General features: G+C 35.1%; 1 protein-coding gene across 1 annotated transcript; it reads right to left on the minus strand.

Moving 5' to 3' along the window:
* Positions 1–486: 486 nt before the first annotated feature.
* On the minus strand, positions 487–22,213 carry LOC306878979 (pituitary adenylate cyclase-activating polypeptide type I receptor-like; the record flags this gene model as incomplete). The annotated part of the gene is made up of 13 exons (XM_079431620.1): positions 487–2,090; positions 2,577–2,618; positions 2,925–3,054; positions 3,176–3,267; positions 3,395–3,464; positions 3,587–3,647; positions 4,417–4,570; positions 5,014–5,146; positions 6,235–6,332; positions 6,484–6,584; positions 7,548–7,658; positions 14,415–14,511; positions 22,154–22,213. The coding sequence occupies 13 exons, from the start codon at positions 22,211–22,213 to the stop codon at positions 1,902–1,904; spliced, it is 1,338 nt and encodes a 445-aa protein (XP_079287746.1). The 3' UTR covers positions 487–1,901.
* Between the last annotated feature and the right edge of the window lie 1,619 nt (positions 22,214–23,832).

Genomic DNA, 23,832 nt, shown 5'->3' on the forward strand with positions numbered 1-23,832 from the left:
TTTTTTTTTTTACAATTGTACACACTAAACATTCCACTTAAAGTCAAATTAAAATGATCAACAATTACTCAAAAAAAAAAAATCTAAAATACAGTGTAGTTTTACATATAAATAAATATTGATCATATAAAAACATTAAATTTTTTGACCTTGTGTGCATCTTCATTTTGCAGTTATCGTTTGAAAAACAAGGCATTTGTTGAAATAATATAAATATGAAATGAAATAATGCTTCACAAAAGGATATATATAATATATAACTAAATTGGGAGAAAAATTGTAAAGCATAATGATTGTATCAATTTAAATGTAAAACAATTATTCTCCAAATTCCCAAAATAAGCTTTTTTTCAGTTTTTTGAATTGGTGTTTTATATCAAATTACATAATGCACAAACCTTTTCTTTCTTTCTTTCTTTCTTTCTTTCTTTCTTTCTTTCTTTCTTTCTTTCTTTCTTTCTTTCTTTCTTTCTTTCTTTCTTTCTTCAGCATTACTGAAAGAAAATTTAAGGCCTGTAGAAATATATGCCCAAGAAAAAAAACTAGCTTGAATTCTCTGAAGGCCTCTTGGTTTACTGAAGCACAATAAAAGCACTTTCACAGAGTGATGCAGTTATGTGTTGCAGTTTGTCTCTTTTGTGCAAAAAAGGCACTTTGAAGAAGCAAAAAACATCTTCATATGCAGTGACATCAGTAGCAAAGACTTGCAAACTTGTACGGCAAATTACGTCTTAAGGGGTCAAATATTCAAAAAATCTTCTTTGGAATCTTAAAAGTGCTCTATTTGTAAATGCTTTTATGATATTAAATTACAAAATGAGCAAAATATCAAATATTATGAGTCAGAAAAGCTATAAGAAAATGCTCAGCCTTTAAACAGAAATTATTCATGATATGAATGTAAAGTTTCATAATTCTTTGCTGTAAATTCACTGTATGACAGCTAGTAGTAATATAATTTTGTGGGGGAGGAATCAACATGTATATTACAAATCTATTACACCAATATTACCCACTTATATATTAATATGCCAAACATTGTGGTATGAACTTTGTTGCATTGTTGTATCCTAACAGACATTTTCTGTAGTAGTGGCTGTTTAAAAAAATAGGAGCACATGTACAAGTACAAGAGGAATCCACTCATGAAAACAAATTGGCAAGTTAAGTTACTCACTGTTTTAATGAGGTTTCAAATATTAGTTTTTCTTTGCTAATGTTAGTTTTGACTGTGTAAAAGATTCCAACACTGTGCCCAAGAAGCACCCACAATGTGGATCCTTAAACTTCGTAGTCCTTGATTTTCCTTCAGTCCTTCATTCTACAAGTACAACATATGAAAATATTTACATATTAAATTGGTATTAGGAACTGTGGATCAGTTATTCATTAAGCTCCTGTGTGAAATATGTGGTTTCTTCTCCTTCAAAAATGACTTTTCATGTCCCATATCCCATTGCGGTGAGGTCGGCTACTGTCTGTTGGGAATCTCGAATTGTCACATCTTCACAGACAGAGAAACAAACACATGAGAGAGTGATGTTGATATGTACAAAAATATCCACCTTGTTCACGAACTAAAGCTGTCTGGATGAAAACATCCTAAATACTGGATTCCTATGGATTCATTATTTCCCCTCGGCCTGTAATCCTTTCAGTTCAGATCAAATCTGATTCATCCGTAAGTCTGCACCAAAGGTATCCATGTTTCCTTGGCACACAATAGACTATTGGTTGTGAGCTCCTCAGAGTTCCATAGCAAAAGCCTGTCATCTATAGACGGCTGACAGATATTACAGCTTCAACCGACACTATACAGACTCAAAAGATGAAACAGGACTTGGATGTTGACGTAGGTTATTTTGTAGCTCTAGTTCTAAGGAGTTTGGTCCTCTGAGCGCTCATGTGGCCAGTGTTTCAGCCTGCAGGCTGGACATACGGATCTGTGAGCTGCTCTTGCTGAGGATGGAGAGCTGTGTGCCCCCATTCACACCACTGCTGGCCAGGGACGGATGCCTGTGCTTCATATCCACAGCAAAGTACCGGTTCACCGTCCAGCTGCGCCATTTTCGTTTGATTTCTGATTGCACCTTTGGGGAGAAACCTCAGTGGATTATTAAGATGATTGGGTCCTACAGGTGAAGATCTGCAGATCTATTTCCATGCTGCACATGGACAAGCTTGAATTTTAAATCCAGCTAGTTAATAATTTACATGTAAGGCCGGTGTAATGAGCACTGCAATGAGAAAGGCCCTCCAGAGACACTGCTTTATTTGGATGAATTTATAATAATGAAACTATATTTCATAAAATGCTAAAAAAAGTATAGTAAAATAAATTTATATTAAAATTAACATGCTTTTATCCAAAACAGTTACTGAAAATGCTTTTAAAAAATACATTCCTCAATTGCAAAGTGTTTTTCTTTAAAAAAAAAGAAAAAAAAAGAAAAAGTAATATACATTTATTTTGACTTTTCCCATAGGAGTCCATTAGAAGTGTGGTAGTTATTTTCCCCAATGCTAAACCAAATTGCACACAATATTTTCTTTTCAGTAGCACTTAAAGGACTTACCTCTCCATTAAGAAAGCAGTAAAGGACAGCTACTACAAACCCCTGAGAAGAAAAATGAAAATTGTTAAATATAAAAAAAGTGGTTGGTTAAGCAGTAACAATTATTATAATCTTGTTTAAGATATAAAAGATACTGTATGTAAATATATTGGATAAATGAAGGTGGAAGAAGTAATACTTTTTCAGTTCAGATGGGCAATGACATCAAAATAATACAATACATACGAAATAATAACAAAGAGACTATACATTACAGTGTACAAAATACACATGAAATATAAATTAATAAATTAAAATAAATCATGTTGTCTCTTTGTACAAACATAAGAAGACAATAGGGGCTTCTACCTGAAAAGAACCAAGACCAAGTTCAAACACAAGTCTTTCTCTTTTGCTGACATCTTCTGGTGTGAAAGCAAACACGGTATAGTGAATTCCAAATAGAGGAATTAGAAGTAGAGTGGAGCGAGCCAGACGCCTGTCAATCACACCAATCAAGTCATAAAAAGACTCCACATCCGATTGTAATGATGTTCTTCTTAGAAATGGGAATATAGAAAAAATATTATGGTACATGTATATGTATGTATATGACTAACAGATAAATGCTGGACTCGTTCCCTCCAATATCTGGAGACTGCAACTTCTGCACCAGGATTATAATGATGCCAATAAAGAGTATAAAGTTGATCTGAGGGCAAGAAAGACAAGAGATATGGTGAATAATTATTTCTGCCCCTCTGAATGAATCAATACAATAATGCAATAGTTTACAGTCAAAAGTCTTTTGTGATGGAATATGTACTATCCATACATACCATGATAGAGGCAAGAACGGGACCCTTGATCACCCACCAGATGGCAGCATTGTCATTAATATCCCAGCAACTGCAGGTAATGTCAGACATTTATCCAATTTGATTGGTTTTTCATTTTATTTTAAGGTTGTTGTTTTTTTCATTACATAACATTTAGTTATATATATATTATAAATAAATCCTTTATCTTACCCAATGTTATCAAAATGAGCTCTTAAGACTGCCCAGACAGCCACACAGATTGTTGGAGTACCTGGAAAAACATGGGTAATCTAAATAAATATAAGTAATTTCAGATTTTCACATATTCACATGTCACATGGACCACAAAACCAGTGTCAATTTTTCTAAATTGAGATTTATACATCACATGAAAGCTGAATAAATAAGCTTTCCATTGATGTATGGTTTGTTATTATAGGGCAATATTTGGCCGAGATACAACTATTTGAAAATCTGTAATCTGAGGGTGCAAAAAAAAAAATCTAAATATTGAGAAAATCGCCTTTAAAGTTGTCCAAATGAAGTTCTTAACAATGCATATTACTAATAAACAATAAAGTTTTGATATATTTACGGTAAGAAATTTACAAAATATCTTCATGGATCATGATCTTTAATTAATATCCTTATGATTTTTGGCATAAAAGAAAAATCGATAATTTTGACCCACGCAATGTATTTTTGGCTATTGCTACAAATATACCTCAGCGACTTAAGACTGGTTTTGTGGTCCAGGGTCACATATAACAAATTTCACTTTATATATACAAAATATATGTATGAAATACATATAATGTATTTTTGATATTTTATATATATATATAAAATCATGTATATTTTATTTTTTATACATACATATTTTATATTTACACAAATTGTAATTTATTTTATACATTAATATACTTATGTGTGTACTTTACTGTTACGCTTTTTTTCTTCAGTTAATGTTTATTTTTTAAGTAACTTTTAAATGGTTTTAGTTATAGTAACTACACAAGCTACAATAACCCTGGTCTTACCCCATCCAATAATAGTGTACCAGTAGAAGTATCTTTTCTCTGGAAAGAATGTCTCAACAAGCAGCGTAAAAAGATACAAGCCCTCAATAAACAGCCAGAAGTAGTTTGACAAAACACAATAATGAAAAAATACCACCACTGCTTTACACTCCACCTGCAAAAAGAACAACACAGAGTGAATACCACATTATCAAAATATTACTTGAACTAAAGCATAATTTACATTTACATAATCTCACTGGAAAATGAGCTAAAAGTAATCCAGGTTTGGAACGACATGAGGGTGAGTAAATGATAACATAATGTTCATTTTTGAGTCAACTATCGCTTTAAAAACCGAAGAGTCACACCGTTGCACAGGGAAACATTCAAAGCACATTTAGCTAGCTGGCCAAGCAAAAAGCAACTGTGAGGTGACTACAGAGACCTCATTATCTGAAGCAAATTAAAGCACATAACAGCAACACAAACGTGTCATTCTGAGACTAATTCCTTCCTCAAAGAAATGACATGGGCAACCCGGGATGTTAATGGGACCATCACCATGACTGCCTGGGAATTTGTGTGCAATGTGAAGAGAGAGAGACTGAGACTCACGGTGTGTATAAAGCAATGGTTGCTGTCCTCCTCTGCATATAAAATGCCGTCTTTAATAAAGACTGAGATGGCCCTCAGGATGAAGGACACAAACAAGTTCATATGAATGAAATTCCTGGTGCAATGCAGCTTCCTGAGGGTAAAGCCAACCACAATAAAGAAACATTATATAAAACATAAAAAATGCATCCTGTATGTACAATGCTATTCAAAAGCTATTCAAATTGATCATTGATCAAAAAATATATTAGAAACTTTCAAATTATTTTCTATTTTAATATATTTTGTATTTTATTCCTGTATATTTGTAATTTATTCTTGTGATGGCAAAGCTGATTTTTTTTTTGCAGCCAATACTCCACTCTTCAGTGTCACAAAATACTCCAGAAATTGAATTCTTATAGGCTGAGTTTATAAACTGATAAAAAAGTTCTCTAAAATAAACCGAAAGTTTAACAGAGCAGCATTTTTAAAAATATATCTTTAGTAACAATATGTCTTTACTATCACGATTAAACAATTTGATATATCCTTGAAAAAAGAAACACTGATAAGTGCATCTTTTTTGTACATCTTGGTGTATTCGTTCAGTATGTCCAAAAAACTACATACTAATTCAATTTGACTAATTTCAGGGGCTTAACTTAAATAATTATGCTCCAAATATAATTTACATTGTGTATAAAAATGCCTGTTATTGAAAGCTCTTTAATACCTATGTGCAGGTGTTTTTCTAAACACTTTACTAAGACAAATGAGTCCATATATTATTTTGTTTTTTCTCTGAAGCGGCTGACACAGAACAGCGTACAGAGTTTGTGTCCAGCAAATATTCTCCATAATGGCGCTACGCTGACACAGAGGAGACAAATTGTTGAATAAAGTCGTTGTTTTGTTCTCTTTGTGGAGAAAAAGTGTTCTCGTCACTTCATTAAATTCAGATTGAACCACTGATGGCAGATGGACTATTCTGACGATGCTTTTCATACTTTTCTGGACCTTGATAGTGCAATTTACTATGCAGTCAATGGGACAGTCACAAGCCTCCCAGTTTTCATCCAAAATATCTTAAATTGTGTTCCGAAGACGAACAAAGCTTTTATGGGTTTGGAACGACATGGGGGCAAGTGATTAATGACAAAACTTTGGGCGCTAAAAGTAACACTTTAAGAAGAGAATGAACTCTCATGACCTCTTTCCTGACCTGGGTTGACCTCTCACCTGAACCTGCAGAGAATGACCATGGCAGTGGCGAGAGACACCAGTGAGGTGCTGTAGCCCACAGTATACAGAGCCTTTACTGACACATAGTACATGTCCTGCAAACAAAGAGAAGAAATTCTAATTGATGTCAAGCTTATTCAATACAGTAAATACATTTCTTTAGAAATTTTGGAGGCTGAAAGGGATTAGGAATCTTCTAAGCAGATACAGAAGGAACAGAAAGCAGGAAAGGTGAAGGACACTTACTGGACTTGTTCCATTTTCATTAAAAGGGCAAACATCAACGTAGTGAGGGAACATCTCTGACCAGCCATTCTCGGTGCAGTTACGACTGACCTTTCCAAACTCTACAAAAGGTGCAAAAATCCCATATATTTCATGAAGAAAAAAAAAAGAAATAATGAAGAGCCAAACAATAATAAATCAAATTATTTTGTGAAATATATACAGTGCCCTCCAAAAGTATTGGAACAGTAAGGCCAATTCCTTTATTTTTGCTGTAGACTGAAAACATTTGGGTTTGACATCAAAAGATGAATATGAGATGAGAGATTAACATTTCAGCTTTTATTTACAGGTATTTTCATCTGGATCTGATACACAACTTAGAAGATAGCACCTTTTGTTTGAACCCACCCATTTTTCTTTTTTTTTTTTTATTTCATTCATCTCCCTGGTGGAACTTTGTATTGTATGACGTAGTCCAGTGAAGGCGTGTTTAGGGTGGGTTTTACAGGAGTGCCGCGGGGCAACTGGCCCGACAGTGGAAACACGGCATGATTTCGGCTTCTGTGCTCGAGCTCCGAGGCTATTAGCCCCACTCGGCTCGCTGTAAGCCCCGGCTCGCACTGGCCAGTGGAAAAGCGGTTAATGGGTGAAGATGGCAGAAGACTAATGTACGAGATGCCTGGATAGCCCACAGTCATTATGCTACACCATATCGCCCACTACTGAATGTAAAATCTGCAGTACATTTTGACATTTTAGAATGTTCTAATTCTGTAGTTATTTTGGTGAAAGTAACTCAAAAGTAATACAGGAATCATGTAAGGCATTACAATTCTGAGACAGTAATATTGTAAGGAAAGGACTTACTTTTAAATAGCAGTAACAAGTAATCTATAATGTATTACAGTTTAGAAGTAACTTGCACAACACTGATTATAAGACAATGAAATTGTTTTTTGACCTTGCATGCATGTCAACCTGTTAGTGGGGAATGAGCCTTTCATAACCCATAATAGGGGCATTTTAATATCATATCTTCTCAATAAGTCCCACAATTTGAGGTATTGTTCATGTTTACTCACCATCATTCTCCTCACTCATGACTTCAAATAGCTCAGGACAGGGCATCCAGACCACTTGACCAATTTTTGCTGGCTGCCAGCAGGTGAGGTTGTCCCACATCCATCGGCATACTAGAGGATTACACAGGAAGACATGGAATAGCATAGCTTTAAATCTCTGCCTAACCAACAAGTATGTACATTTTATGTAGAGGTGGAACTGTTCGCGGAAAAAAAAATCGAACCGTACGGTTCTCCACACACGGTTCGGCACGCGCTAGGACCGCGGTTCAACTTAAATCTGACAAAGCATCTGCAATAGCTATGGTTTGTTATAAATAACACGTAAAAAAACAGGGTTCGGCTAATGTATGCTTCTGTTGATGGATGCGCATTCAACTGCGATGAAGAAAGAAAAAAAAAGTGGACAAACCATTCACTCTTGTTCAGTGCGAGTGCGTATGCTGGAATATGAGCATTTATTCCGTCATCACCCGGGTGCTGATAGCGCGCACAGGTGAGACCTGATCAGCACAAGTCGATATCTGTGTTTAAACTAAACCCATGTAAGCTTTGCCAGTTTGAAAATTTAAGAGCCAGAGGATGCGAGCTCGCGCGGGCAGTGAGAATATTTGTGCGTGCGCTCATCAGAAGCGCGCAATCCCGCGCCTCAGAAAGCGCGCAAATATTAAACTCTCTCTGAAGTATTGTGTTTGAATGGACAAGTTCACACAAAAAAATATCTCAAAATACCCGTCTTGGTAAGTATCCGATATAGCAGACATAGCAGGCTGAATGTACATTATAAACAACAGCACTTTATTAATATTAATCAAACAGCAACAACAAAGAAATCACTCACTGCTCTTGATTGAATCGCTTTTGTGACTTTAATAAAGATTAATCTTTAATTTATACAGTCAAATTATGCAATGCTGTTTTACATTTGATTACTTTATTCAATTTCTGTACCTAAAAACTAATGCTATTGACCTATTTTATTTGTATCTTTACTCTATTGTATTTATATGCTGTTGCTTGTAGGCTAGTTAGATTATTCTTATTTTCTTTATTTTTATTTGGCAGCATAGTTTTTCCCTAAACATACCGAACCGTACCGAAACGGTGACTCTAAAACCGTGATACAAACCAAACCATGAAAAAGTTGAACCATTCCACCCCTAATTTTATGTATAACAGGTAGCAATCATATATGCCATGTGTTAATATATTAAATTGCTCCAATTTACAATATTGCATATATGTTTTTACTTTATATGACAATATACTAAATATAAATGGAAATTTAATATATGTACGTATTACAGTTTTGTATGGGGCAACACTCATACTACTGTAATTAAAACTATTTCATTTAAAATGTTGAACTTCTGGGCTTATAAAATCTCAAGATTAAAGTTTTGTGGTAACTGCCTCTGAACCAGTTTTTATTGGGGTATTTACAGCACCTGAGAATAGAACAGCCTAGTTTAAGATATATTTAGGTGTGCTACTTGACAGCCATTCTTATGATACAGTGAAAATCAGCGCAAATGACAAGCAACAAAATGAGGCTTCCATCTGCTTCAGTAAGGCAACAGAGTGTAAGAATTCAATCAAAACAATGCCACAGCATTTTATTATAGAAAAAAATACAATAGTCAATAAATATTAATCAAATGTTTTTTTTTTTTCGCCAAATTTCCGTTAAAATAATTAGAAACTTTAACCACGTCGATCTTTGTTATTTTTGTTATTCTCTCTCTCTCTCTCTGTCTTTCTCTACACATAATCACATGCTATCAGCATGGCTTTGAGCTATTTTTTTTAATTGTGTGTCTGCGTATGTGTATATGAGCATGCAGAACATCTTAGCTTATTTATTTATCTATCCCTTTATCTATTTTTATTTTGGCATTGCTCTTCAATAAATCCCTCGAGTGATATATTCAGAGGGAATATAGTGAACTAACCATGTGATGCTAAAGCATCTTATCATCTCCATCAAGGATTAAGGATTCAAAGAGAAATAGTAAAGAGAGCAAGCGTCTGTGTGTGTGTGCTAGAAAAAAAAAAGCCTGCTGATCTTGATTTGCATGAGCAGAACCACATCTGCCAGCTGTGTTTTTCCTCTGCTCTCAGCCCCATCAAATGTTAGAATGTTTTCACAGTGCTTTCAAAATATTACCCTGACATTCTTACAAAGACTTCATTAAAACAGAAGAACTAACAATATATTTTATCTAGTCGCTTTATAGTTCGTTTTGGAGATTTTCTTTGTCCATTCCTTTTGCATTCTTACATTCTTATTAGTAAGCTCACATACAACACTCTTTCCTGCAACCTTATAAATCGCCCAAGTGTACACTTTAAATTGCATGCATAAATTCAAACAAGGCAAGGTTGACATTTGCTTCTTGGTGGTCTGTGTAAATGTCAAACATTTATAATAACAAAAGGCCAAGCAAGTGTTTTAAATACTCTGCATCTCAAGCCAAGCACTCAAACATCTTGTCTCTTGAATTATAACAATCAGAATCAGAATTAATTGTTTGGTTGTTTGGTTTATTTCATTTTGGTTTATGTCCAACATTTTTTGTTTAAGATGGAGTTTTTCATTCCAAAGTCTTAAGCACCTTTTCATTTAAAACAGGAATCGTAAATCTTTTTCAAGCATAGGACTCTTTGTAGGATAAATTATATTAATAATAACATGTAATTTTGTAAGATTTATATATGTAATATATATACATAAAATAATTAACTTTATTAATGTAATTTCAGAAATGTTCTTCAATGTGACAAACATTGTGACTTCAATTGTGATTTGTGATTACAGTTTTCTAGATTTTTTTCATTATTCCCACAAATAGCAATTTCTACCTAATAAAATAACATTTAAAGTAAAAATGAAGTAAAGTGAAATTTAGTAATTTCCATGATGGGATACAAAGATGGAGCAGGGACCCCTGTTACATATTGTGCAAAACTGGATGTTGCATTTTAAGTCAGATTTATAATAACATGTGCCTAGTATCATATTAATGAAGTCATGCTTACATTCCAAAGTCATTAAAATAATAACTGCGGTTGCACATTTTCTCTTTAGCAACTTTTAATGTATTTTTTTTTATTTATTTTTTTTATAAACATTTATTTGAAATGAATAATCGATGGACCTCCGACAGTACTGCCTCAGTAAAGACTCCTGCATAAAGCAAACTGATATGTATCACTCATATAGGCACTGAGTAGCTATTAAAGACCAACAACTGTCAAACACTCTTTGTTGTCTGTCATGTTAGGTGTTTATATCAATCTCATTTTCCCTGCAGCAGTGCCAAACACAGACCCAAAGGAGGAGCTTGTGCTTGAGCAAGCTCCAGAAACTGGATAAAGCCCAAATAATACAGCTGCATAAAAGGAAATTAATGGAAAATGGTCCAAAAATAATACCACTACATATTCCAAAGCCTTGTCTGTTTAGTTGGCCATTGTCACGAATCTGGTTCGTGGTCTTTTGTCTGACTGCCACAAGAGTTCGCCTCTCCATCATATTAACTCTCACACCACACTTCACACTGGACTGCATTTCCCATCATCCATTGCGCTGATGACACACACACAGCTGATTGCACTGATTGCACATACACAGCTGAATGCACTGATCACACAGCTGTCACCAATCACACGCTCACCTAAGAGCTATTACACACACTACATAAAGCCCACTCAGATCCTGATCTAGTTGTATTGTCTGGCGTGTAGCACTCTCCTAGTGTGAACTACTGTACCAAGACAGTCCATGTGTGTTTTCTGTTTAGTCTCTAGTATTGTTCTGCGTTTATAACTCTCCAAGTGATGGTGTAATGGGGTGAACGAGACGTGAGACTTGCGGTTCCAAGTGCAAACTGTTATTATTCATAAACATAGTCAATACACAGGCAGGGTCAAACAACGGCAAACAGATATGGCACGGACAAGACACAAGAGTGATCCTAGGGCAAGCGTGGGTCGAGGGCAAGGCAGAGAGATAATCCAGGTACACGAGCAAAGATCCAAACGAGGGGCAAACAAAGTCCGAACGACAAGGCAAAGGGTTAATCCAGGAAACACGGGCAGGAATCAAAACACGAGAAAACTAACAAGGAAAGACTAACAACTGAGTGGGCTCCGTAGAGTAGCTATCGCTAAGATATACGCTAAACAATACTCGGCAGAGAGGAAGAGGAAGTCCATGGTTTATGTAGGGTGTGTGATCAGTGCAATCAGCTGTGTGTCGTCAGTGCAATGGATTATGAGAATTGAAGTCTGAGGTGGCGTGCAACAGTTAGTGTAGAGCAAGAGTCCCTGTGGTGAGTGAGTGACCTGGTGGTGGGCGAATGTAAGTTCATGGTCAGGATTCGTGACCGATAGCTGCTTTGCTGAGCCTAGTTTCTAGTTCTAGTTTAGTCTTGTCATTTTTATGTCGCCTTGTTTCCTGATTCCTGCTCGTGTCCCTTGGATTAACCCTTGTCTTGCCGCTCAGACTCTGTTTGTTCCTCGTCTGGAATATTGCTCACGTTATCAGACTACCCCTCTTGTCAAGCCCTCTGGATATTGTTCGTCGATCAAAGACCCACGCTTGCCCTACGTTTACTCTTTGTATCGTGCCTGTGCTATACCCGCTTGCTGTTGTTTGACCCTGCTTGTGTTTTGACTATGTTCACTAATAAAAGCTTGCACTTAGATCCACTCGCCTCATGTCCCGTTGGCTCCGTTACAGCCATAAGCTCTGTTATAGCACAGACCCAAGGCAGTGTTTTAATGTAAAATACTGCTTGGAGATTGTTCTACAAGCAAATATACTGTATTTATAGATTAAGAAATTCATATAAAGAAATATTATATATTTGTGAACACAAACAAGCATAGTTCTATTCTTTGTGGATGCAAGGAGGAAAATGTTCTTCCAGGGATACAGTGCAACGCTCACTCAAAATGATTATGATTATGATTTCTCTCCTGAGAACAGCTTTAATTACTTGTGTAAATTGGACACAGATGAGTGATTAGATAAAAGACAGGGCTGTTTGTCTTTGTTCTCCAGAATCTTCCTGAAATACTGCACATCACTGCTTTTCATATTGTGGGAGAATTTCTGAGAGCATTACAAGTCCTAACTTATGAATTATGACGACTTATGAAATAAATGATTCAAAGAGCCAATGATCCAATCAGTGGTTATTTTCAGCAGCTAAAAATAGGCAAAGTAAATGAGTAAATTAGGCAAAATAATGAGATAAAGATGAAGTGATGTAAACAGGCTACTGTAGCCCACACAAACCACAGCAAGTTTCGAGTAATCTTGTGTGTTGTGCTTTCTGCATTTATATTTGCTTTAAAGGAATAGTTCACTCAAAAATGAAAATTCTCTCATTAATTACTCACCCTCATGTTGTTCCAAACCTATAAAACCTATCATCTTTGAATACAAATTAAGATATTTTATATAAATCCGAGCGCTTTCTGACCCTGCATAGACAGCAACACAACTGACACGTTCAAGGCCCAGAAAGGTACTAAGGATACTTTTACTTTTTGTGCATAAAGAAAACAAAAATAACAACTGTATTCAACAATTTATTCTCTTCCGTGTCAGTCTTCACCGCACTGATGTCACATGGACTATTTTAGTGATGTCCTTACTACCTTTCTGGGTCTTGAACGTGTCAGTTGCGTTGCTGTCTATGCAGGGTCATAAAGCCCTTGGTTTTCATCGAAAATATCTGAATTTATGTTCCGAAGATGAATGAAGGTCTTATGGGTTTGGAACAACATGAAGGTGACTAATTAATGACAGAATTTACTTTTGGGGTGAACCATCCCTTTAATGTACATTTGTACAATGAACATTTAATTTACATGTATTCCCCCAGCTAACAGGTAACATTCTCAGAGCTAACTTAAACATTTGTTCAAGTTAACTGGTTTTTAATAATGTTCTCAAAACGTTTGCAAAATGTTCTTGGAACCTATTTTTGTTAGCCGGTCCCCTCCCTAAGTTTCAGTTTATAGCCTAAAACCGTGGGCATCTCTAGTTTCATGTTAACGCAGGAATCCATTCCCTAAGGACAGCTTCTTGTCAAATCAAAATGTCAGCATTTCATTACTGACTGTGATTGTGACTGTCCAAAGGATTATTATCAATGCCACATGCAGACAGCACTAGAGGGGTGTCAGAGTCAGTTCTGGAAAAGCTCTGTGCTTATGATCTTACCCCCACTTCCTGTGAACCATCACAAGGTCTTACATTCTCCAGCTTAGTCTGACAGCTTTAAGCTTAATATCATGACGCATTTATTTCAGATCACTTCTAAAATCCATAATCTAAATTGAAACTAATTTTTAAGCTTATTTAAAAATGTTTTTATTATAAACATATGCAAGCATGCTATATTTAGATGACTAAAATATTTAGTCGCTGGTAAGTCTATTGCTTGACTTCACAGTTAAACACTAATAGCTTTGCACTGCATAACAAAAAGGTAACATGCAGCATTTACTGTATGTGGGGCTCTAAAATTGACTCAAAAACTGTGTGGATTGAATCAGCAAATATGCATAATGTACTTGCAGTCTGACACATAATAAGTACCACCACCACAAAAAACACATCACCAAAACACACACAGACTCACACATTTCATTGTTTCTCTATCATGCAGAGGATTGTTTTATCATACAATTTATGTAAATGTAGTTTTATTGTTATAACTATTGTTATTATTATGACAAAAGTTTTTACATTTTTCCAATTAAAAATGTCCCCGGATGGCTTCTTGGGACAAATTTGTCTCTAAACTAGTAAATACAAACACAGAGGCAATACATAAATGCAGTTCTTACCCATTTCAGGTTCACTGCTAGGGTCATCCATGGCCATCCTTTCCGTGCACTTCTCTTTTTCTAACTGAATGACACAGTCTGGGTGCATGCAGTAGATCTGAAAGATACAATATTTAAAAGAGTGAAATGTTAGATTTAGACAAAACAGCTGTTCGTGTAGAACATACTTTGTAAAAGTTAGTACTTTTTCAAAAGAAGTATCTACTTATAAAGTATGCAGTTTCTAATGGCACCCATGCAGAAGATGCTTTGATGAGCTAGTTTTGTAATGCTAAATTTTTGCTAAAATCTGTTCCGATGAAGAAACAAGCTCATCTACATCTTGGATGGCCTGAGGGTGAGTACGATTTTATCAAGATTTCATTTTTCTATTTTTTATAATTTTTTTCTTTTTCTTTAAATATCCGACTTGTGTGTGAACTTAACAGTGTTAAGCACTTAAATATAGAACTAACAGCCGTTTTAAACACTGGCAGAAAATAAAGAGACTGATTTCAAATTATTTTATTATTATTATTATATGTATGAAAGTATGAAAGAGCAATAATCTCTAATTCAGGAACTTATTTTTTCAGAAGGTATTTTTTCCCTTTTTTTCTTCTGTATTTTTTACAAAGCACCCCTTACGGGCCCCTGGATCATATTAGATTAATGTCTAAACTTTTAGAAAGCAACACTTTATCCGTCAACAGTTCTTATAGCCTGTGATGATACATCCAAACTGACAGAGTACAAGGTTACTAAATAAACAATGACAGCAGCCAAAGACAGTGAGATTTTCATTATGATAAATTAAATGATTCACTAATGATAAATTCAATGCAATTATTGCATTCCAAATTACTATATGTGTTTAAACCCGCTTCAAAATTACAGACAATAAACATCATTCCACTTAACATCTAATATGCATTAATGAGACGGGATTCATAATTATAAAACACAGTTTAAGTTCTAGATCATTTACATTTAGTCATGTGGCAGACACTTTTATCCAAAGCGACTTACAATTTTAGAAGGGCCAAGAGAGAAAATAAACAAAGCTTTGTTTATTGGTAAATATAATTAGTAATCTTCCATTGCTGCTGTGGTGCTTTCTTAAAACCATTCTTTACTTTTGTGTTAGGAGAAAAAAATAATATTCATATAAACTGCTGCCCACTTCTAGCAGGTCTTGAATATTGCTTATCTTAATGTTAAACGGTTTTCAAATAGAGACAATATTACACAGACCCACACACAGCACACAAGACATTAAATATCTTCAGCCCAGGGTCGAATGAAATTCTGAGCCAAACCAAACGTGTTCTTTCTTATCACTCCCACTCAGTGTACACTTTAAACAATAGCTCCTTCCTGCTTCATGCACTACCAGGCCATTCATCTTATATTTTTGTAGAAAAACAAAATTGACTAATGTTCCACAGCACATATGTTTCTTCACACAGAAGGTGGTGTTCTCCATCCAGTTGAACAGTTTCAATAGATACAAATCAATTCAGTTATACTGTTACTGTTAACTCTGTCAATACTGTTATTGTCTGTTTGAGTACATCTTGATGCTCACATGTATGCAAGCTTTACTAATGGATATGAGCAAATACTTGTTTGTTGCTGTCAACTAGGTTACAGTTGTGTTTACAATTGTAGTTAAGTGAAGTGACATAAAGGGGTTTAATAAACCATATTGTGAAATGTTTATGTATTAGAAATATTGTTTGAAAACTTTGAGATAACGTTGAAGGCCAAAGCAAAATGTGAGAGAAAACTCATCAATGAATCCCTTGTGCAAATCCATAATTAAGGTATCCATCTTTAAACAATTGTTTCTGGCCAATTACGAGTTCATAATCTATAATAACATTTCCTCCAGTGAAAATTCATCTTGTCTGAGAAATTTTTGATAGTGGATTAGGATGTTAGAGGACAACAGGTGATGGACTTTTTCACTGGAGGAAGTGTTATAATTGGCACAATAATTTTTCCAGTTTGAAAGTGACAAAGTGAAAGTGACGTGACATACAGCCAAGTATGGTGACCCATACTCGGAATTCGTGCTCTGCATTTAACCCATCCAACGTGCGCACACACAGCAGTGAACACACACACACCGTGAACACACACCCGGAGCAGCGGGCAGCCATTTATGCTGCGGCACCCGGGGAGCAGTTGTGGGTTCGGTGCCTTGCTCAAGGGCACCTCAGTCGTGGTATTGAGGGTGGAGAGAAATATTTAACGCAGTTTAAATAAAAATATTTAACGCAGTTAACGCAGGGTCATAACTGCTGCTTCTATCTCTTTTTATTTAAAGGATTGCGTTTTTTAGATGCAGGACATCTTTACGACCACATCAAATGGAAGACTTTTCCAGATGCGCACTCCACAGTGCCAGGCATTAGTCAAACGAGCGCAAGGTGACGAGGGAGCTTCAGCAGAACAACAGTGAACTGCATTCAGATGAGATATGTTAGTAAAAATTAATTTTCCTGTCCTGTCAGATGTTATACTGTGCTTGTAGTGAGCGCTCTTAAACTGCACGCACAAATATGGCAGTTTACACTGTAGCCTGTATCATTTCATATTGAAGCGCGAATGAAACTACGAGCATGTGTGTCAGATCCGCATCATGTTCAGCAGCAGCAGCTCTTAAAGTAACAGCAGCCAAATAACCTAATAACCCAGCTGCTGTGACGTCTGTTATTCAAAGAACAAAAGAAAAAAGAGGAAATCAGTAACTTTTATTAAGCTTATAACTTTCAATAACTTTTTGTAGCTTTCATCTATATTTAATTTAGAATTTAGTGTTTGATAACTTTATTTAATTTCTGTATATTTCATAATTGCTGAAGGGCACAGGTAAATATGACATTTATTACATGGGTTTATGTGAAGACTGTCATAAGTTCAATTAAAGCTGCAGTCCGTAACTTTTACGTCTTTGTCGCCCTCTATGTTTGAAACCCTGGAATTGCAGTGTCTTGCGGAATTATCTTCCGTGCGTGGGGTCGTGATCCGGTGTTCCGGCACGGCTCCAGCGCGGATGAATCTAATATTTTGGGGCAAATGTGTAGCTGTCAGTCACCGCACCGGTGTGGATATTTACTGTACTTCGCAATCACAGATCTACGTCTTAGTCTACGTCTTGGAATATATGACCCAAATCAGAATTTTCACTGTATATTGCCATCTGATCAAGTAAGTAACAAGTCTCCCACGTTTGTTCTGCCCAACTGAGGAAAAAAAGCATTACAATAAATCGCGCTACCAACGGTGATTAAAGCTAACGATCAGTTAGCTCATATCACATCTACAGTATCTTACAGAAGCGAGTACACCCCTCACATTTTTGTAAATATTTTATTATATCTTTTCATGTGACAACACTGAAGAAATGACACTTTGCTACAATGTAAAGTAGTGAGTGTACAGCTTGTATAACAGTTTAAATTTGCTGTCCCCTCAAAATAACTCAACACACAGCCATTAATGTCTAAACCGCTGGTGAGTACTCATGCGTGACTATGAGTATAGTATTAGCGTGTAGATTAAAATTTTTGTACAGTCTAATATCTTATAATATCTAATATAATGGTAATTCTCATACCATTATAATTTCATATTAAGAAATTCTTTTAATCCAAAAAGCTAATTAATCTTCCTTCAAACTGGTTCTATTTAAAATACAAAAATGTATGTAATCCCACGCTGGCTATCTGTAATCAGAAGCACGTTTAAAACTGGAATATAATTTCATTTCATTCACATGTGTTTCATAAACACATAATCCTTTCTGGATTACAATCCGCCATCAAAACGGGGTAGGTTTTCGCGGGAAATTCGAGCATGGCACTGCGTCATTACGTCACGTCTGTAAACATAAAGAAGTTGTCCCGGCTACTTGGCTATTGCGCGTGAGGATCCTGCAGATCATTTAACCTTTTCTCACAGCAGCTGGAATAATTAAATGTATTATTTTGATGGCGGATTGTAATCCAGAAAGGATTATGTGTTTATGAAACACATGTGAATGAAATTAAATTATATTCCAGTTTTAAACGTGCTTCTGATTACAGATAGCCTGGGATTACACAAGATATGTATTTTAAAGAAAACCAGTTCGAAGGGATCATAATTTGCTTTTTGGGTTTGCATTTGCTTTTTGAATATCTTAACAGGAAATTTGAATGGCATGACAATTACATTAGACTGTACAGAAATTGAAATCTACACGTTAATACACACTAAACTCATAATCACACAATGCTGATGTTGTTAACATTAATAATTTGAGAATAAAGTATAACAATAATAATAATTTGCACGATTTGATGTGATATGAGCTAACCGATTGTTTAATCACCATTGGTAGCACGATTTATTGTACTGATTTTTTCCTCAGTTGGTCAGAACAAATGTGGCAGACTTGTTACTTACTTGTTCAGATGGCAATATACGGTGAAAAATTCTTATTTGGGTCATATATTCTAAGACGTAGGCTAGAATCTGTGATTGCAAAGTACAGTAAACATCCACAATGTTGAAGTGACTGACTGCCACACATACACATACAAAACATTAGATTCATCCGCGCTGGAGCCGTGCTGGAGCCGTGCTGGAGCACAACCCCACACAAGGAAGATAACTCTGCAAGTAACTGCAATGGTTAATTTTTTTTATCGATTGACAGCAGTTATAATGAACTATGGACTCGTATTTTGGCCAGAAGCAAGAGTTTAAAGTTCAAATACCTTGGATTTGTTTCTTTAACACGTTAATTGATGGACTAGGCACGTTAATTGATGGACTCGTTACTCTTGGATTATTGTGATGTTTCTATTAGCAGTTTGAACTCATTCTGACGGCACTCATTCACTGCAGAGGATGCATTTGTGGCCAAGTGATGTAATGATAAAGAAACAAATTCATCTTTGATGGCCTGATGGTTAGTAAATTTTCAGCAATTTAAATTTTTGGTGAACTATGCCTTTAAACCTGAACAGATTCCCATGTTAAAAGAAAAATCCTTCATCAACAGAACTACCTACAATGCACAACAGAATATGAAATCACATTATGAGATAATAATAAACTAATCACTTTTGAAACTCTCCTTAATACTGCTGATGTGAGACCCCTGAGATTGTGGTTACTTCGTTAACTGGTCTCAGAGCACCGTGCTCCTTGTGCATTGCCTTGAAAACAGGAGCAAAATTTAATAAACATGAGCACCTACATTAATATTCATGAGGGCTGTGTAAGCTCTCACCCCTCACCCGGGCTGCATCACAAAGCTGATTTCCATCGTAAAGAGACTACGCAATTCACTCCTACATCATGACAGCAACACAAAAATTCATACAAACAAGCAAATCCATAAAACTAGTTCATTCCCAGTACTTTTCTTTCTTTCTTTTTTCCCCTCCTGCTTCTTTTGCTGTCAAACTACATTTTTTCTTCTACTTTTTTTGTCCCCTTTATCTTTCTATGCCACTACAAAAGTAGAACACATTAATTCTTGTGGAATTGAAATTTATTTATACCAGTTTTTGAAAAGTGTGAAATGGATTTATTTTTCTCTGTCTGCTGTCTTCAGTGTGGGTGTGGGAATGTCACATGGGATTTACACTCAGGTAAATGGCAAACAAATTATAGTTGTCTTATTTAAAGTTCATATTCTTATTTAAAGTTGTTTGTGCATATTATGATGTGATAGAAGCTGGCAGGAAGCATTTTAAAGTTTAAAAAATGCATACTTCAGATTTAATGAAAAACAGCATGTCATTTCATGCTGGAAACAGATTGAAATAGGAAAGGAGAGGAGATACTCATTGCAAGTTTCCATTGTTTTTCTCTTGTAACAATAATCCCATACAGTGTATCACATCAGTAATCCCCAGATTAACTGGAACTGGAAGGAAAAAAACCTAAGTGATCTGTGGGATTAGTTGATATCTGTAGGGAAACTTTCTTTTAATCTTATATTACCGTGAGCATTAGCATAAAGGGAATCAAAATCTAACCTAAACCTTCTAAATCTGTCATTTAGAATTTTGTAACATTATGTGTAAGGGGAAAGATGTGTATATTATAGTATGAACAAGCTCATAGTATATAATTGTGACCCTGTCTGTGAAAACCCAGCTAAAGTCATTTTTGGTGATTTACTATTTTCTGCATAAAATCATCCTTCATAAGGTAAAGAACATTCTGTGAAAATGTAACCTTGGTATCTTTTATATTGACTGAGTAAGACCATGTCAAAGATTGAAATCATAGTGAAATTAATGGATGAAATCAAACTTTGGTGCACTGAAAAAAATTATACTATTTTTATTAAGGTAAGTGGTTGCAATCAATCTATTTTTGCTACATTTAAATAATCAAATTTAGTTGACTAACTTTCAGCAAAATTAGTTTATTTAAATGTAGCTAAAATAAATTGATTGCAACCACTTACCTTAAAAAAACTAGTAAATTCAATGTATCATTTTTTCAGTGTGTTTGCTATCTCATAATTAGATTTTCAGACTTTAGCCTGGATTTCACAGACAGGGTCACAATTAGTTTGAGCGTTTTTACATTTTTTATTGCTGATTAGATTTATTTCTAAAATTGTTGCTTAGGTGTGGTGATCAGATCAATATGAAAGGATACAAATAGCAAAATCTAGTCAAAATCATGACTTGGAACTGTATCCCTATTGTGCATAATAGCCTAAAAGTTTTGTAATTTCAATGAATTTATAGTACTACACTCTACCGACCTCAATTGTTGTTTTATAGCATTTTTATTTTTTTTGGCCTTTACTCATTTGTTAATAATAATGAAAGTTTATTTTGTCTCTAGTTCATACATTTTTTTGAACCTTTTATTGGCATTCATTCAACTCTACTAAACAGACACTTGAAAATATTTTTTTGTCAGCAGAAGTAACATTGTTCATCCTGTAATGGTCATAATTAAATCTGCTAACTGAGACAGAGCTGAAGTATAACCTTATGTAAACTTTCCATTGCAATGCCACTGCCAGCTTTTAGTATCAACTAAAAGTGATATAAAACAGCATAGCCTTTGTTGCTTGAAATACTCACTGTACCATAACTGTTTTGGCTCTTGGGCAGTTTACATTTGGCCTGTCTGGTGCCAATGATCATTGGATGCCAGGAACCGTCTAAGTGCCAGTGTGTATGTGACGTAAATTGCCCTTGGACATTTGTTTCTCCTCAGCTGGAGGCACAGACAGTAGACCAAAGTGAGAACGGTTCTTCATGTAAACAAAGAAGGCACTTCTCCGCTCAGTTATGAGAGGATACCATATGTATGAAACAAGCAGTCATCCAGGAAACAATAAATGCCTTTACATTTGACCTATTGTATGTGGATTATTTACAGAAAACAATAACAAGAGAAAGAAGATGAAAAGGGATGTGCGTGTGTCTTTTTTTCTCCCCCAGACCCCACCTGCTATAAATTTCTCTCACGCTCTTTCTCTCTCTTCCTTCTTCTCCCACACGCTCTCTGTCTCATTCAAACCTTTTATTCTCCTCTTCGGAATATTTCTTCTCCGAAGACTTATATATCTTCTAGAATGGTCTGTCTCCATTTTACAATTACCGTAGGAATGTATTGTGCTTTTCAATTCCATCATGTTTAAATCAGTGGTACTTTTATGTAATTCAGGCCCAATAATCCAATGGATCTGCCTTGTTTATATAAGATAGAATGTGCACATAGCTTACCAAAGGGAGAAGGATGAGTGTTAAAAACAGGTGCTGACATTTTCTCACTGTGGAAGCCATTTTGTTTGGAGCACTGATTCGATTATATCCACCGATCAGCAGCAGCAGAGGGGAACAGCAAAGCGCTGGATGGTAAACCGGTACACTGGAAATCTGGTGCAGTTCTTCAAATCACCATCAGATCTGAAAAAAAAAGGTTTTAGATGGAAATGAGATTTTAGTTCCTGCTTAATCCAGCTGAGTTCAGTCAAACGGTGTCAAAGAATGTCAAACCTCAAGAGCAGTGTATGTGCAACCTTGTAGGAATATAAAGGTAACAGTTCACTCATGTGCGGTTTTCCTCACAATCAAAAGTGAGTTCATATTAACCAGATACAGGTAAATTAATGCTATCGAAAAAAAAAAAACCTCAGAGAATAATTCATTTTAATTTGAAGGTAATTAAAATTATCTAAAATTGAAAAGTTCAGATGCAAAAACCTCTAAGTGCCATCTGAAATTTTCATCTAAAATGAGTATTTTTATCAGGCTCCTATGTTTAGGTTCAGTAATTTTACTCTAATGGCAGTGTATAGGTCCTTGTCTATGCAATAAAAGTGAAATAACTGAACATAAATATAGGAGCCTGATACAAATGCTAATTTTAGAAGAAAATTTCAGACGGCACTTAGAGGCTTTTGCATCTGAACTCTTCAATTGTCTTGTCTTTTAGAATCATTTTCAGATTTTTTTTTTTTTTGTTTGTTTATGTCTAGGCTATTTACTCTACTTGTATTTCTATATTTCTAGACACAGACCTTCACAAGGCCATGAAAGTCCATCAAAAAAGTATTACATTTAAAAACAAACGATGCTGTAAAAATCAAGTATTTAACATTATTAACATTATATATATATCATTATCAAATTACCAAGTTACCAAAATACCAAATTACCAAGGAGACAAAAGCATTAGTCAAGAAAATGTTTAAAATTAAATACGAGACAGGTGATGCATGAAGAAAATACGGAAAAGGTAAATATTGCTAGTTTTGTCAAATTATCAGAATCAGAATGAGCTTTATTGCCATGTTATGTTTACACATACGAGGAATTTGTTTTCTTGACAGAAGCTACCACAGTGCAACAGAATGACAGTGACAGAACAAAAGACACAGATAATAAAAAGAACATGTAAATAAGGAATAACAATATACAAATTGACAATTGTATGTACAGGTATATAACAGTAGGCAGTTTTGTATGTACAGGTATATTATGTGCATTCCATTGATTTCCACTCAAATTTATTACTTAAATGTATTATTTGAAAAAGGCACCACAGAGCATGACATCCTATCTTGTTCAATGCAATGTCCAAAGACATTTCACATGCTCAGATCTGATTATTTTATGTTTTTTAAATTGGTAGCTAATTTATATGAATTTGTACAACATTATTCATACAATTTTATACGATCTGCCGATGCCCCATAGATATTTGGGTTTAAGGGTGGGGTTCAGGGTAAACCTTCATGCTTATTTTATTTATTTTTTTTGAATAATTGAAGTATTTTGTACAGATTGCATCATACAAATTTATATGAAATCACCACCTCATAAAATAGCTTTGTTTTCTCAACATTGATTGGGCTGTACTGTAGATATACAGTATTACACCATACATACATATGCCGCCA

This window comes from Barbus barbus (assembly GCF_936440315.1).
Source record: "Barbus barbus genome assembly, chromosome: 13".
Lineage (NCBI taxonomy): Eukaryota > Metazoa > Chordata > Actinopteri > Cypriniformes > Cyprinidae > Barbus > Barbus barbus.